This window comes from Linepithema humile, chromosome 7, assembly GCF_040581485.1.
Source record: "Linepithema humile isolate Giens D197 chromosome 7, Lhum_UNIL_v1.0, whole genome shotgun sequence".
NCBI classification, from domain to species: Eukaryota; Metazoa; Arthropoda; class Insecta; order Hymenoptera; family Formicidae; genus Linepithema; species Linepithema humile.
This window is the reverse complement of record NC_090134.1, coordinates 9,571,845-9,585,580: the sequence shown is the minus strand read 5'-3', so window position 1 is coordinate 9,585,580 and position 13,736 is coordinate 9,571,845. Positions and strand designations below refer to the sequence as shown.

Sequence of the window (13,736 nt, the reverse complement as noted above, 5' to 3'; positions counted from 1 at the left end):
GTTTTTTTATTTACTACAAAAATTTCATATCTAAAATCACGAAAAAGAAAAATTTGTAAAAATTCCTCGACAGAATCTATGATCGAAGCAACAGTTAATAATTTTAAGTTTAATTGATCGTAGAGAGCATTAGTAGCGCACTAAACATAACTGGTAACTGCCAATTACAGTCATTACGACGCAGATAGATCAGCGAATTAATTCTGACGTTGATTAATCACTACAACGTCACGATAACGCCGAGCCGCATTACACATGTCTAGCTCGGACAACAATTATCTTCTGTTGCTTCGGAAAGATTTATCTCCTCGTGAAATGACGGAACGAGAAACTATTACGAGATATTTTAACATGGAATTATACTAACTTCTCAACTCTACTATCGCCTAACCTGAACCTACAATGATAACGAAATATTTTAAGCATGGAATTATACTACCTCTTAATTATACTATCTAACATAACTAATAATTCCGCATGTGTCTAGAATTAATAATTAACATTTTCAATGATTTTCCATATAGATAATAATCAATGGTTAAATTTAACGATTTCTTCAAGTTATACAAAATTATGGCTAGCTGATTATTGTTTCACGTTATTAGTTAATTAAATTGAATGAAGGTTTACAAAAGTTCAATTTTCCAATCTCAATTTTCTTGCAATGTCTTCTTTTCAGAAAAGCATTTCTCATCGTTTCATGTTCCACATTCCTTTTCATCTACCCCTCCGTCCCCTCGTCAAAGAGTAGATAGATGATACGGGGGTAGGAAAAGCCGTTCGCAGTGGGGCGCGTCTTCTCTTCGATGCGGCGAACAAAGCGCGTCATTGTACACAGGCACGTATGCTTGATGACGTGCGTGGCCATGCCCCTCTTTCTCTCTCTTTCTCTCTCTCTTTCCTTCTGCCTCTACCACCTCGTCACTTCGTCACGCGCAGCCTTCATTACGACACAGAGAAACGTTACAACGAAACCAAGCGAAGCGGGAGAATAACGCGGTCCGCGGAAGATGTCGGTGTTGCAATGCTGACGTTATAGACGAGCCTTCTCTTCGCCGCCTTTTAGTCTTCGTCTTCAGAGCGGTGGGTAGCAGTCAGCGCGGCGATTTGCCGGCAAGACTTTTGGCAGCGTTTAGAACGGAACACACAGAGCGCGAGGAACGAACGAACAAGCAATCGAGTTACGAAAAAGCTCGCGCAGAAAACAGGCTTTTCCGAAAGTCAACCCGGTATCGGAGCTTTATGCAAGGCACCCTTCCGGTGATCTGACAGTTCGCGCGTGGAGATGAAAAGCTGCATTTGGGGGAAATATTAATCTGCACCGTGTAAAAGTAATAGAGAAAGTAACAAAGTAAGAGAAAAGTGAGTTAATTTGCGAAGAAGTGCTTTGAAGCTGAAGGACGAGAGAACCAGTTGACACTCGTTTCTACTGCGAGCGTGTCTGGATTGTGATCATCATACATCATAATACATCGGTGGAATGGCATCAAATCGCAGCGCGCTAGGTAAATCGACATTGACATATATATGAATTGATAGATATTAAATTAGAAGCATTCATTATTTAAAAACAATTGCAAATGCGCATTTATGTCAGGATAATACAAATAAAAATATGAAGTGTGTCGGTGTGTGTGTAAACATGTGCATAGTAATTTAAAATAATTGTTATAAACGAACGTAAGGAATGCAGTAAAAAGAAATTTTAAATATTACGCTACAAGTTGATACAATATTTAAAATAATTGTTTCCAAATTAAGTGTAATTAATTTAAAAGAGAAATGGAAACTTTAAAATTGAAAGAGGAGGGTAAGCGATCTTAGTTCTGGAATGTTGCTTGACCCAAGTCTTGTTGATGTAGGATACAGATTCTATGTAATGTATCAAAATAAACAGTTACATGCTTCCCATGCTTTCACATTCAACTTCGATGTTAAGCTTCGATTATTATCAGAGAAAAACACATTACAATATGTAGATACTAAGTAGACACTATATATGGTATAGTAGACACTATATATAGATACTAAAATTAAACATATAAAGTTGTTTAAAAATATTTTTAGAAACTATTGTTGAACTTTTTCAAAACAGAAAATATTTTTAGAAACTATTTTTGAACTTTTTCAAAACAGAAATTTTTCAAAACATTTATTAAAATTATAAGCTTTAAATTTATTTGAAGCTGGTGGATAAGAAGTATTTCGATACATTGAAATTTTAATTATTAAAATACTTAATTGATAAAATTATTTTGTTTTTTTCTGCATATGGAAACAGTAGGAGTTCCTTAAATTTGTTTTCAATTTTTGCACGTAAGCATTACGTATAATAAATTGGTCTTTAAAAAAGTGGCATCCCCGTTGCCTTTTTTCAACTCCTAAGAACAGTATTGACATATTTTTAACTTTGCATTTTAGACAAAACTTTTTTATAAAATAATACGCGAATACTAAGTATAATTTTTCACATACTCTGATTCTTTTAGAAATTGTTTATTTTTTTTATTAGGATAAGATTGTACGTGATTAAGATGTAAATTTATATTATAAGCCAACGAGGCGTATACATCAAGACAAATACCATCAGCTTAAACCACTTCTACATTTGTTTTGTAACATTTATCTTAATTATTGTTTTGTAACATTTATCTTAATTATTGTTTTGTAACATTTATCTTAATTATTGTTTTGTAACATTTATCTTAATTATTGTGTCAATGTGTAATAATATTTAAAATAATAAGAAATTTTCTCCCTAGAAGAACGCGAACTTTTTGAAAAAAAATCAAATGTAGACAATGCTTAAGTGTAGGTGCCTGACGATGGGCGGCAATGAATGCGGCTTCCGCTTAGGCGTTAATATATTCTTCATTACGGGAAGAGGCAATGATTCGTCAAGAAGCCGTGTAATTCAAGTTGGCGGCGATTTAAACTAATAAGAAACGGCAACTTCCTGTAAATCTTTCCTGTGTAATAATTGACGAATATCAACCCTAAAAAATAGATGTCACACATATATTTCTCAGCGCTACAATACCAAAACGTAATAGTGCAAAAAAATATCTTTTATCGGAAAACATCTCACGTATATGATTATTATCGTTACTGATATATTATTAATGAAATGTTAAGTATAAAGTATAAGAAAATGCATTTCTAAAATGGAAAGACATTAAAACGCGTTACTAATCTGGCATCTAGCATAAATGAATAGAGGAAATGATTGTGCGCATTATCTATAATCTCTGAATGAAGTTACCATGAGGTATGAGCGCTGTTTATCACGATTGAAAATTCCTGGCCACTTTCTGCCCCGAACCCTCGCCCCAGTGCTGCCGGGGTTAACACGTGTCATCGGCAACGTTCGCGTATTATCGATAAAAAGCAGACGCATATTAATAGTCGCTCATAGTCCACATGTTAACGTACCAGCCTCTAATCTTCAACCAATGGAATGCGAATTTGTGCAACGGCGTTTGTTGATAACACCGCTTGCGTCGTTAAACCCGCATCTTGACTCGAATCAATGCTTTTCGATTATTAAAGCTGCGAGTCATCAAACTCGGTTTCGATGAGGCACGCGGGCGTACTATGTGTTTCAAGCTCCGCAAAACGACGAAACGACACACTCGATATAAATAGCTTGCGGGAAAATGTGCACTGAGTTCTGGGTGAAGGTCGCGATTAAGGTTTCGCTTAATTAATTCTTTAAAAGATCGAGAATTTTTTTCAAAGAGGAAACAAAGTTTAACACTTCAATATTTGCGTTGACGTACTTTGTGCGTCGTTTGCAATTTAAAAATATTTATTAGCTGTCAATATTCTCACCGCGCAAAAAATCGGCTAATCAGACGATACTTTTATGATTTTCAATCAGTTGTATCTTTTTCAAGTAAATTAAGTAAATTAAGTAAATCAAAGTAATATATCTCTTTTAAAATAAACTGAATAAAAAAACGGATTTAAAAATATTTCAATCCGGTTGCACGAACACAAGGGTTAGTTTCCTACTGATTAAATTATGTCGCACCGCCAACTTTTCCGGCTGTTAAAACCAGTGTCATGATATCGAGGTCATCGACGATATGACCCTACGTTCGAGTCAAGCCGGCTTGACGATGAAGTATAAAGCTAGCCATAAAAACTATGATTAGCGGCGCCAAGCACCGTTCACGATTGACCCCGCAATACCAACGCAAAATGATGTGCAATCAACATTAACATAGTTCTACACAAATTTATAAAAGCCAATGAAATAACAGAATTGCTAGTTATAATTCAAAAGAAGGCTATATTATTATTTAAATAAAATGTTAATGAATAATATTGGCATTACATTATTTATTATAATTAATTAAAATCATTATTTTTTCACATTTTTTTGCGATTATTTTCAATAACAAATTGTAATTTTCTGTATTAATTTCTAACATTATTTTGATTGACTCATCTAATAATAATTAAGTATTCATTAGAATTTATCTATATAATGAATATTATTTGAATGAATTATTTGAATGAATTATAATAAATAATGATTAAAATTAATTAATAAGCGAATTCGATTAATTATGTTGAACTATAATAAACTATAATAAATAACTATAATAACTATAATAAATAAATAAAGTACTATAATAAATAAATAAAGAACTATAATAAATAAATAAAGTAATTAAAATTTTATTTATCTGCAATTAGCATGTGAGTACTATTTCACTTGAAAACTTTTTTAACATCAAGTTTATGCGCGTGCAAAGTGCAAGTTGCTTTATCAGAATGCGTATGTGTTATCAATGAGTACTAAAAACTGACAAATTTAAAATACTAGAAACACGATGTATCCTTTGAGTTTAAAAGGCCAACTCCCAGTTGTTACACGATCGGGGAGCGTAATAGTCACAATAACGTTTAAGTGGATAGCACGACGTACGAGGCGGACCGGGTCTCGGTTCGTGAGAGTGCCATTATTATCAGTCAGATTGGACTTTTAAATGAGCACTTCGCTCCCATAGTTTCGAATTACATCTACAATTTCACTCTTTGTAATTGCAAATACACGAAGAGCGTACGTAAAATCAAAACGCTAAACTAAAAAGTGTCATATGGCTAATAAGATCAAATCTCAAGTATGGCTAATACGCTAAAACGTTCAATCGACTGTTTAGATTGAATAGGAAGAAAAAATTCACATCAGCATAAGCTGAACGAGAGCTAATATATACACGTAGATCAATTGAAAATAAAAATAATAAATAAGAGCAATTATTTTTAATTGGTATCGCTATGAATAATTAATAATAACATTTTCTCGTATGACGCGGAATGAGATAATGTCTATATGTCAATAGAAATGCAAATTTCTTCGTTTAATGAGAGCATGATTGTGCGTTAACTGGAAACGCAAATAAAAAACGATCTTGGAAGAATTGCAATTATTTTAACATAGATAAAAACACTTGTTTTCTGCATAAGTACAAAGACTATTACAAAATAATTAAATTTTTTCTTTCAACTGCACGTTTTTTTATTCGAATCAAATCAGCTGAGAACTATAGCATACAACCGTAACATACAACTATGGAAAATGATTAGTATTCAATTCGAAATTCAACGAGTCGCATGTAAAAATGTGAAAAACGAAATGGCTTTAACGAATGTTCGAATAGAATCGCTGAAATTGGCCGATATGAATCACACACTATTTCCCCACGATAAGAATGCCTGCAGTTTCATTCGACCTTCCTCACGGTCACGGTTACATCAGGTACAGTGCTTATAAAGTAGCACGATTTTACATCAACAACAGCAACAGAGCCAGCGCGGACAAATGCATACTCAATTCACAAATTGTCCGTGCCGAATTTTCTTTCTTTTTTGCATGTGCGTTTGCATACCACTTAAATCTGAAAAATCTTAATTGCCCGCAGATAGATGACCACTTACTTTCGTCGTTGAAAACAAGCACGTGCGTTGCGATTATGCAACGAAGCTCGACTTATTTGTCGCTTGGCTCGCGCTTTGCTGTTGTAATATTTAAATGCGTCAAAGCCGAGAATGTTAGAACAAATTGACGTAAGAAGCGCCTTTTTAACCCTGAACTTTTAGCAATTCGTCATTAGTTTTATAAAAATCAAGTTAATAATTTGTCGAAGTAAAGTCCAGTTGAGATTAACTTATGATTATGATTCTATTATATCAAACCTTATTTCTTCAATCGATGATTATTCAATCGATTACTTTAACCGACGATTACTCGAAGATTACAGAACGCTCGTCATTTACGTTTGAAGAAAAATCAATCAAATGATCATCAATTTCAATTTAGCCAAAGAAATCGTCATTAGAAGAATTTGATTTGCCCGTAAGCGGTGACTTGATGCAAAAACACGGTGATTCATTGTGTGTATATTAGAGCATCGAATACATCGGCGATAACCTCGAACGCGAATTCGCGATAAGCAAAGTAACTAGTCGACTTTGAATACCATAAGTATGGCATAAGTATGGCATAGTATGTACGTGCAAGACAAACGATCCAAGGCGACTTAATGCTTAACGGACTATTAATATCGGGGACGAGGTGCGCCCGTTTACATCGCAATTAAATATGGACTTGCCCGTTTTGTTTCGAGCTTTTAAACTCGTTCGAACCATTGACGTAATACTTCGCGAAATCTCGAGCTACACCCCACGTTTCTCCTTGCAAAATCGCGAGAAATGCGCGCAAACAAGGGAAAAGAAGGGAAAGTTGGCCCACACACTTCATTCTTGAAATAATTTCGGCGACCTGCCAACAGGGAAATGGTCGACCGTCGCTCACGGCCGAGGTCCGACGATATATGTATATGATGACTCGTCAAAGCGAAGCAGACGCGGCTAGACGAGACGTAAATCAAAATATTTTTAAATAATCGCTTTAAATTTGAATATCCTGTATATCTAGTTCCAAGCAAAAAACATATTCCGATTTGCATAGCTGCATAGCAATTCGAAATTTGGACTACGATAATGCGACGTATAATGCTACGACCAGCAAGAAGTACAAGGTCTCGATCGCGCGCGATCGTTTAAACATCCGGGATTTCCAATGATGACCTCGAGATGAGCCACGATAGCGTGGCATGCTGAAATCGATAATGGACCGAACGAAAATATATATTATCACGTGGATTGCGTGGTTAGGTTACGTAAAAATTGTTTATGATACTTGAGAAACGTAACGCAGACCATTTGTTATTCACATATATATGCGTTTAACGTCCTCTCTTGTTTTTAACAAGCATGCTTCGTCGATAAGAAATATGTAATAAATAAAGATCGTAGAGTAGTCAGACGAAACAATGTTAATGTAAATAAGATTAAATAAACGTGACTAATAGTACAAACATAAGATACACGTGGAAATCGAGATAAATATTATTTCTGAATCTTTGTAAACATAATCCATCATAAGCAAATTATTTTATATTAATAGTCATCGTGCGTTTATATATAATTTTTTTTTTATTTATATATTTTTTTCCTTATTATTATATGGTATATAATATACAAAATATTATAATGTGTATATTTTATTTTGTGTTACCAAAAATATAGATATTTGATTCCACAATTCATAATAAGAAAGGATTGCTTTCACAAAAACCTACCGATTTCGAGTCATAAGATGAATGACTACTAATGCATTTTCAGATCGCCTCTCATGCAGGCACGTATTGAACATCATGGTGATTCTCGGATTTATGCTGAATTACATGCTGCGCGTAAATCTGACAATAGCAATCGTCTCGATGGTGATACCGAGCAACAGTAGCAGTCAACATTCGCATTCCAACAAATCGTTGGTGAATGAATGCTTTTCCCGAGCGACGATGACAAGCGATCTCACATCGACAAGTCCGATCAACGTTGCCGGTAATAGAGTTAACGAGACGAACAATGGCACCACGTTCGTAAGAGCGTCCCCACAGTGGCACTTGGTTCGTTAAGACTTGTATAAACCCGAACTTATACGGTTAATGACCTCGGTGATCGCACACAGTAAACACATCGTGTTTGAACTTTTCGTTTAGGCGCACGCTCTACCTTCGCTCATCGAGAAATCTACCGGACAATTATTCATACTATTCGAAAATCGTGATCTTGATTATAAATTGGCAAAAATTGATTTCGCTTTAATCAAAATCATTATTTCTTCTTATCTTTGTTGATCACCGAGATTAAACCGTAGAACTTCATTTTCTAAACAACTTCGAGATACTTCCTTTCCCGAATCCACTCCCGCGAATTTTCGATTTCACCTCTTCAGGAGGAACGAGAACAGACGAAATATCCATGGGACGAGTACGAGGTGAACATGATCATGGGTAGCTTCTTCTGGGGTTACATCTGCACGGAATTACCGGGCGGACGACTCGCGGAGATCATCGGCACGAGACGGGTCTTCGGCTACAGCATGTTGGTTTCGAGTTTCATCACCCTGCTGACGCCGCTGGCAGCCACCTTCGGCTACGCTACAATCGCCGCGTCGCGAGGCATACTGGGATTCATGCTTGTACGCCGCTATTTTTCGTCTGTTACTTTTAACTGTGATCACTGATAAATGTGCGCGTCCATTTCGTGAGAGTGATTTCACGGGTGAAATTCTGACATCTGAATCTATCGAGCGTCCGTCTCTCCTTTCTTTTTTATGTAAAGCAAATTCAGTTATCGATAAATATTTACGCACGATTATGCATGACTGCAAACGATCGCACGATTAATCTCTCAAAAATCAATTCGTTCAAAAATCAGGGTGCCACCTGGCCTGCCATGCAGCCAATGACTGCTCGATGGATTCCACCGACGGAGCGTAGCAAATTCGTCTCTAACATGATGGGTAAATGATCACGATTCAATTTGCCGCGCGATCGCGACACCATATCGCATAAAGCCGCTGCCGTAATCTTTCGTTCGAGTCTTCTTTGAAAAATGTGATACGTACTATATATAGATGCGAGATAGACGCGGCCGCTTTATGATCGCGGATGCGCGGTCATCAATCGCCGCGCTATAAATTGCATCGTTACTTGCAGCCTCATCGCTCGGAGCCGCGATAACCATGCCGATGTGCGGATTCCTCATCGCCTCGCTCGGCTGGGAGTCGGTCTTCTACGTGACCGGCGCAATCGGCATTATATGGAGCGCGGTATGGTTCCTGCTGGTGTTCGACTCGCCGTCGCAGCATCCGCGCATCAGCGCTGAGGAACGGCGCTATATTGAGGACGCGATTGGAACGACCGCCACCACTAAGATAGTAATAGCACAATAGAAAGCGTCTATTTTCGCCGTACAGTCTCCTTTATCAGCCTGTTACACTCTATTAGTCTGTTTTAACTCGCTTTCATCTATTTTTATAAAAACCGCTCTAAAAATAAGCGAATAGCAACATATAGATTCAAACGTATCAAACTTTGTTTGATATGTTTGGTTGATCTTTTAACTTAGCAATAGTTAGCAAGACGCATCCCTATTTTTTATTGCTCGCTAACTTAGAATTGAAATATGTTTTGTAAAAAATGTGTTTTACAAATTCATAAATGTAATTTTAATTCATAAATGTAATTTATTATCACGCACATTTTTTGTCATTCCTAAGACGAAAGACTATTTTATTTTTGTTTCAAAAACCTTGTCGATATTTCAGACATTAATGCAGCACCTTAATTGCAGCGTTCGCCAGTGCCATGGCGTTCAATTGTCACCTCGGCACCCGTGTGGGCCATCGTGATAACGCACACGTGCAGCGTCTTCGGTTTTACCACTATTGTCCACCAGCTTCCAACTTACATGAACTACATCTTAAACTTCAACGTTAAGGAGGTACGGATTATGAATAAAAAATGGATAAAATTCATCCATATCGTCGTTTTCTTTTTCTCTTTCTGATGCATTGCTCAAGTATGAAACTGATTTTCGCAGAACGGCCTGTTATCCTCATTGCCGTATTTCGGCAAGTACATCTGCGCGGTATTATTATCCACTCTGGCCGATTACTTGCGTCGCACGAACAAATTGACCGTCACCGCAATCCGCAAAATTTTCACAACATTAGGTGAGTAAATCTTCACGAATGTTTTTGCAACTTTTTATATCTATTGTGTCGATTCATACGATCGAATTCTTTCGATATAAATGAATTATTAATTCTCTTATAATCGAGTTTGAAGATTTCATTTTCGATCAACAAAGCAACTCTGATTTTCAGCTGTGTTATCTCCCGGCATTCTCATGATGCTCCAAGCCTATTACGGTTGCAATCGCACGGCATCAGTTGCCATATTCACCGCCGCCCTAACGATAAACGGCGGCGTGACGGCTGGTTATCTGGGAAACGGTCTCGACATCGCTCCCAATTTCTCCGGAACTATATTCGGCATCGCCAACACCTTCAGCTCGATAGGCGGTTTCGTCAGTAGCCAACTGGTCGGCGCCATAACCTACCAAAATCAAACGTACACGCAGTGGACCATCATTTTCTGGACTTTGGCGGCTGCGTATTGCATCGGTGCACTTACGTTCGCCATTTTCGGCACCGGCGAGTTGCAAAAGTGGAACAGCCCGCTTGATAGCCAGACGAAGAAAAACGGCGTCGCTCTAGAGAATGATCCTGAATCGATTCCTCTCAAAGACAAACCAACTGTATAACGTTTTAAATGAGAACTGCGTGGACTGTCAGGACGTTGCGAAATGAGTGCGACGATAGAAGTGTGTCGATTTATCGAGACACGATATATTCCAAACGGGACAGTATTCTTTCTCCTCACGTTTTTATTACTTTCGAATATTACGCCGATTGGTTGATCTTTTAACTTAGCAATAGTTAGCAAGACGCATCCCTATTTTTTATTGCTCGCTAACTTAGAATTGAAATATATTTTGTAAAAAATGTTTTTTACAAATTCATAAATGTAATTTTAATTCATAAATGTAATTTATTATCACAATTATTTTCTATTGTATAAATAGAATGACGCAGAAGGCACGCAACAAAGATAGAAACTTTGAATTTTATATCACACTTTTATATCATTTTTATTATAATAACATCAAATTAAGTTCGCTTCGTTAGTTTTGTCAAATTGTCAGGATTGAATGATATAGAATGATTATATGTTTTACATCTAATTTTTGACTACCCGCCCGAGTCGAAATTTTATTCCTAATTTCAACCTCTATTTTTTCACGTTTACGGATTCTGGAGGATTTTGATAGATTTTATTTATATAAGAATATATATGTATTGTATTGTATTTGCTCCTATTTTGTACCTCAAATAGACAGCAAACGAACTGTTTCTTATTATGGTTTAAAAGAAGAGTTTCGGTAAAGAGCCAAAGGTTAAATCAAGATAAGGTAAAGAGCCAAAGGTTAAATCAAGATAAGGTAATGTGACTGCCTAAAGTATCAAATTAGGTGTTAGATTGAACATTTTGGTCAAAAATAGGAGAAAAATTTCGACTCGGGGATATATCATAATAAGTTGCACAGTTACCAAAAAAAAAGAAAAAAAAAGATAAATGTCATGAGAAGCGTTTAGTCCAATTATACAGTAATTCATTGAATTTTTAAATAAATAGACAATTTTTAGTAAATCATTTCCCTTACAAACGACCAAGAATTACGATATCAAGAGCCGACATCTAATTAAAATTATTATAATAATTATAATTGACTGACCAATATTTAAATTAATGATAATGTCATGATATGACAAATATATTAAAGTCTACGATAAAGCAAATGACTTTTTAATATATATAATAAACGTGCTTAAAGAGTGTCATTAAGTTATCAACAACTGTCAACTTTCAAACAAAGTACGCGACTTTTGCAAGACCGTACAATTGCTGGTATCATTAGTGAAGATGTCATTGACGATCAACAACGAAGGTAGAATGCTAAATGACTACTATTCTCTGCTACTTATTAACGATAGCAGCACAGTACGTGACTGATTGTGAGCAGCGAGTCAAAGCTTTGGAACATGCGCTGGTAAAGAAGATCAGCTGTTTCGCCGCGTACCATGAAGACATCTTACTGACTGTTAGGCCGGTATTCATAGTCCGTTCTTATATTCAAGATCGTCTTAAATACAAACTTATATTCGCTCTCTTCGTCAGACACAATCTATGTGTGACGAAGAGAGCGAATATAAGTCCGTGCTTAAGACGATTTTGAATATAAGAACGGACTATGAATACCGCCCTTAGCGTTCGTTTACGTGCTGATAGACTGATGACTACTGCTTGCTCGTGTATGCTTAGACCAGAAGGTGGCGTTCAATGCTTTATAAACGCGCACAGGCAAAACTGAATCAATGTCTTTTAAATCTGATATCCAAAAAGGGAGAAATTCCAAAAAGCAAAAGGAAATAAAATGTTGCCTTTTGTTAAACATGTATTATGTCAACTGTATTGAATTGAAAATTGTAAGTACAATTCTTTGTCAATTTGAGTCAACTATATTTTCATTAATTAAACTCAATAACTAAACTTTAAATTAAAATCTCACGAAAACAAAATCTATCTCACTGAAAGAGAATTTATTTCAATTAAGAATGAATTTGCTTCTTACGTAGACAAGTTTTTTTATATTAAATTTTCAATTTTAAAGTTGCAAATGAATCTGATCAACGTTGCATGCACGTGTGACTCAAGAGACTCGTAATGATCTTTTTCTTCTTTTAGAGATTTCTATTTTTTCCTGTATTAAATAATTGTATCCCGAATCATACGTGAATGTTTGCGCGACATAACGCAACACAAGATTGATCATTTTCGTCGTTTTCGCTTTTTTTTTTTTTTTTAATTATTCAGCCCAGGGTTCTGAAGTGTCTCGACACATTGCTGTCTGTTCCATCGTCATCGCACGCTAGACGCTGTTCGACGCCGACGGAGAAGAGCGTCTGCGCCGCGCAGCATCGCGACGATGATGACAGGGAGGAGTCAAAGCGCCACGGCGTAGCCGCGTCGCGATGGCCAGCGTAAGGGCGCCGCGCGTTGCGATGGTGCTCGCCGTGACGCGTGGCGCTGCGGCGCTGCGCCGATGTGCCAGGAAAACAGCTATTCGAGGAGCTCTTCTCCTTCTGCCGATATCTTTCTCTTCGTCATTCTCTCGCCAGACATATATCCCCCTTCTTCGTCACTTCTACACGTCCCACTCCACGCTTCTCCGCGTGTTCGCGCTGAAACGCGTACGAGGAATCGCTCTCATTCTCCGCTTTGTGCATCAGAACACTTTTGCCGAATGCTTTTAATTCGACGACCCGATTGTTACAGCGTTATAGCGAGCCTATGTTACATCGAAATCATCAATTCATCGCACTGCGCCTGTTCTTCCGATTTGCGGAATTTAAAATCTCCAAGGACGAACTATTCGAATGATAGATAACGCCTCGATTGTCAGCCGACAACTTATGTAATTGTGTAATCTCGCGATGCAGCTTCACAATGCTACGCATTTTAACGCGCTTCGTTCGGGGACGCGGAATAACGAAAGGAAACACGCACTCGGACAACGTCCAAGGCGACGAAGGAAAAGAGGAGGCGGAAGAGCCAGCCACCGGGGGGAATTCCGGCGGCCGTTAGGTATGACGGTAGAATCTCCGGAATTCGCGGACTGCAGTACCGAATTCAGTTGCTATGTCGCGCGCAGCGGGCGAACATGAAAGGCGCGGAGCGTGTGTCGCG

At 37.2% G+C, this 13,736-nt stretch overlaps 1 protein-coding gene across 1 annotated transcript; it reads left to right on the top strand.

Moving 5' to 3' along the window:
- The first annotated feature begins 927 nt into the window (after positions 1 to 927).
- LOC105668478 (sialin) lies at positions 928 to 11,639 on the top strand. The gene is made up of 8 exons (XM_012360896.2): positions 928 to 1,505; positions 7,699 to 7,985; positions 8,315 to 8,560; positions 8,800 to 8,884; positions 9,081 to 9,301; positions 9,718 to 9,867; positions 9,967 to 10,099; positions 10,253 to 11,639. The coding sequence occupies exons 1-8, from the start codon at positions 1,481 to 1,483 to the stop codon at positions 10,690 to 10,692; spliced, it is 1,587 nt and encodes a 528-aa protein (XP_012216319.1). The 5' UTR covers positions 928 to 1,480; the 3' UTR covers positions 10,693 to 11,639.
- Positions 11,640 to 13,736: the final 2,097 nt, after the last annotated feature.

Bases quoted from the DNA above. Each gene is read 5' to 3' on its own strand.
- LOC105668478 (XM_012360896.2), top strand. From the start codon at position 1,481: ATGGCATCAAATCGCAGCGCGCTAG. The intron at 7,986-8,314 runs GTTCGTTAAGAC...TCACCTCTTCAG, and splicing joins CGTCCCCACAGTGGCACTTG to GAGGAACGAGAACAGACGAA. The intron at 8,561-8,799 runs GTACGCCGCTAT...TTCAAAAATCAG, and splicing joins GCATACTGGGATTCATGCTT to GGTGCCACCTGGCCTGCCAT.